Consider the following 3,769-nt stretch of genomic DNA (forward strand, 5'->3'; position numbering starts at 1 on the left):
AAGAACTTAAGTAAGGGAAGATGTTTGTAGCCGAATATGAGGCTAAGTTCACTGAGTTGGCCAGATTTGCTCCTCATATTGCCGACACGAATTACAAGAAAGCTCAAAAATTTAAGGGAGGATTAGATCTGGATGTATTTGACCGAGTAGGCGTACTGAAGTTGCCTACATATGTGGAATTACTTGATAGAGAATTGATATCAAAGGTCATTTTGGCAGCCAAAAAACAAACTAAAGCTCCAACAATTGAATGAAGGGGTAAAAGATCCGGATTTAATTTCAAGAAGGGTTAGACATTTTCAAAGAAGCAAAACACGGGATCCTCCAGTAGCTCTAGTTAAAGTAGTGGATCTATTCCAAACTATCCTGATTGTGGAAGGAAGCATAGCGGCATGTTACCGTGCATCTGGTGCCTGTTGTCGGTGTGGTAAACTTGGCCATGTAATGAAGGATCGTCCTCTTGGGTCTGAAAATGCCAATCGCCCCGTGACAAGTTCAGCCGAGTCTGCCTCTGTAGTCAAATGCAAGAACTAATGCCAGAGGTAATGCTAGAAATGAACATTGAGACAATGGAGAGTATTCACATTGGTACCAAGAGATGTACAGAACACCAAGTCTGTGGTGTCAGGTATAATTTCCATTTTTCCCAAACTGGATATGTTTTGATAGATTCTGGTTCTACCCACTCATTTGTGTCTCATGCCTTTCCTTAGAAATTAACTAGACCCTTAGAACCCATGAATTATTTATTGTCTTTATCTACGCCATCTGGGGGTTCGATGGTATCTACATATGTTTATCCAGCATGTGGTATTGTGATTGGTAATATGACGTTGTATGTTGATTTATTACCTTTGGGGATTGATCATTTTGACTACATATTGGATATGGATTGGTTGACGAAGTACTGTGCAACTATTGATTGTGTGAGTAAATCTGTTGTGTTTCGTCCACCCGGGTTACTTGAATTTGTGTTTGCTGGAAATGAGGCAGTTTCTCCCCCATACTTGATTTCCACCATGAAAGCTGTTAAACTACTTAGGAAGGGATGCACAGGGTATATGTGTTGTGTTTTGACTGTGACTTCTGATAGTCCTACTGTAGAGAACATCTCTGTAGTAAATGAATTTCCTGATGTATTTCCAAATGAATTGCCCGTAGATTTAATTGATAAGGAAATTGAGTTTACTACTGATGTTGTACCCAGAACACAACCGATTTCTAAAATCCCATATACAATGTCAACTTTCGAACTGAAAGAATTGAAAACTCAACTTCAGGAACTATTAGATAAGAAGTCCATTCGCCCGAGCACTTCACCATGGGGTGCTCCAGTTTTGTCTGTTTAGAAGAAAGATAGATCGTTAAGGCTGTGTATAGACTATCAGGAGTTGAACAAAGTGACTGTCAAGAACAAGTACCCATTACCCCGAATAGATGATTTATTTGACCAACTCCAGGGACCTTAAGTGTTCTCCAAGATAAACCTTAAATTTGGGTATCACTAGCTAAAAGTTAAAGCAGAGGACATAGAGAAAATTGCATTCAGAACTAGATATGGGCACTATGAGTTTTTAGTAATGCCATTTGGGATAACAAATGCACCTGTAGCATTTATGGACCTAATGAATAGGGTTTTTAAACGATTCTTTAATGAATTCATAGTTGTATTTGTTGATGATATACTGATTTACTCCAAAAGCAGGGAAGAACATGAAAGTCATCTGAGAACTACCTTACAAATTCTGAGAGAGAAAAAGTTGTATGCGAAACTTTCTAAATGTCAATTTTGGCTTGACAGCGTAACATTTTTGGGACATGTGATCAACAAGTATGGTGTATCAGTAGACCCACAAAAAATTGAAGCCATTGTAGATTGGCCAAAACGGACCAATGTATCAGAAGTCAGAAGCTTTCTAGGGCTTGCAGGTTACTACTGCAGATTTGTGAAAGACTTTTCAAAACTTGCTATGTCACTAACATAGTTGACACAGAAGAATGTACCATTTGATTGGACTGAGCAGCGAGAATCGGCCTTCCAAGAATTGAAGACTAGATTGGTAACTACACCTACCTTGACATTTCCTAATGGTGCTGATGGGTTCCAAATTTACAATGATGCTTTGTACAAGGGTTTGGGTTGTGTGTTAATGTAGAATGGGAATGTGATTGCGTATGCTTCTCGATAACTTTGCCCACACAAAAAGAATTACCTGACTCATGACCTTGAATTAGCAACGTTGGTTTTTGCATTAAAGATTTGGCACCATTATCTGTATGGAGTGACTTGTGAGGTGTACACTGACCATAAAAGCCTCAAATATTTCTTCACCCAAAAAGAGCTGAACATGAGACAGAAACGTTGGCTTGAGTTAATCAAAGATTATGACTTGCAAATTCTGTACCATTCGGGAAAAGCAAATACCGTTGCAGATGCATTGAGCCAAAAATCTATTAGGAATCTATCATGCTTGCTCACCGATCAGAAAGAGAGTTACTATATGACTTGGAGAAGAATAAGGTTGAAATTGTGTTGCATGAACATGGTGAAATCCTAGCTACCATTTTTGCTCAGCCGGCAATCATTGAAGAAATTAGAGAGAAACAACTTGAAGATGAGTTCTTGAAGAGAGTTGTTGATGAAATTAGCTCAAAACCAAGGTTGGGATTTGTGATTGAAAATGTTGTGTTGAAATTTCGGAATAGACTTTGTGTACTGAATTGTTCTGATTTGAGGAAACATGTTATGACCGAAGCTCACAATTCTAAGTTTATTATGCATCCGAGGAATACAAAGATGTACCATGACTTGAAACAAAATTTCTGGTGGCCGGGAATGAAGAAAAACATTGCTGATTTTGTGGAAAGATGTTTGCATTGCCAACAAGTTAAAGTTGAACATCAATGACCTGCTAGATTGCTACAACCGCTTCCAATATCGGAATGGAAATGGGAGCACATTACCATGGACTTCATTGTGGGATTGCCTCGCTCTTCTGGAGGTATAGATTCTATTTGGGTAATCATTGATCGTTTGACTAAATCCGTACATTTCTTACCTATTAAAACTTTTTACAATGTGGATAAATTGGCTAACATGTATGTGAATGAGATTGTGAGATTACATGGTGTGCTAGTATCCATTGTATTTGATAGAGATCCTAAGTTCACTTCAAGATTCTGGTAGAGTCTATAGTAGGCTTTGGGAACTGAGTTAAGACTGAGCAGTGCCTATCACCCACAGACGGATGGTCAATCAGAAAGAACGATACAGACTTTGGAAGATATGCTTCGAATGTGTGCCCTAGATTTCCAAGGCAATTGGGAAACCTACTTACTATTGGCCGAGTTTGTGTACAACAATAGCTACCATTCGATTATCGGTATGGCTCCTTATGAAGTTTTGTATGGTAGAAAATGTCGTTCTCCAATCTGTTGGGTAAAGGTAGGTGACAGACCGTTAGTAGGATCGGAACTTGTGCAAGAAACAACTAAAAATGTGAAATTGATTGAACAAAAATTGAAAACAGCACAAAGCCGCCAAAAAGAGTTATGTGGATGCCTGGAGAAGAGACCGAGAATATGAAGTTGGGAATCATGTATTCATCAAAGTAACTCTTATGACAGGGAAAACACGGTTTGGAGTAAAGGGCAGATTGGCACCGAGATATGTTGGGCCATATAAAATCCTTGAGAAGATTAATCCGGTGACGTATCGGGTAGTCTTACCTCTGGTTATAGAGAATATGCATAACGTATTTCATGTCTC

General features: G+C 38.8%; 1 protein-coding gene across 1 annotated transcript; it reads left to right on the forward strand.

The window, feature by feature from the left end:
- The first annotated feature begins 779 nt into the window (after window positions 1-779).
- Window positions 780-1,349, forward strand: LOC145797783 (uncharacterized). The gene has a single exon (XM_082885203.1). It carries the CDS (start codon window positions 780-782, stop codon window positions 1,347-1,349), a length of 570 nt encoding a protein of 189 aa, XP_082741329.1.
- Window positions 1,350-3,769: the final 2,420 nt, after the last annotated feature.

This window comes from Camellia sinensis, chromosome 8 (assembly GCF_055761805.1).
Source record: "Camellia sinensis isolate YWXY chromosome 8, ASM5576180v1, whole genome shotgun sequence".
NCBI lineage: Eukaryota > Viridiplantae > Streptophyta > Magnoliopsida > Ericales > Theaceae > Camellia > Camellia sinensis.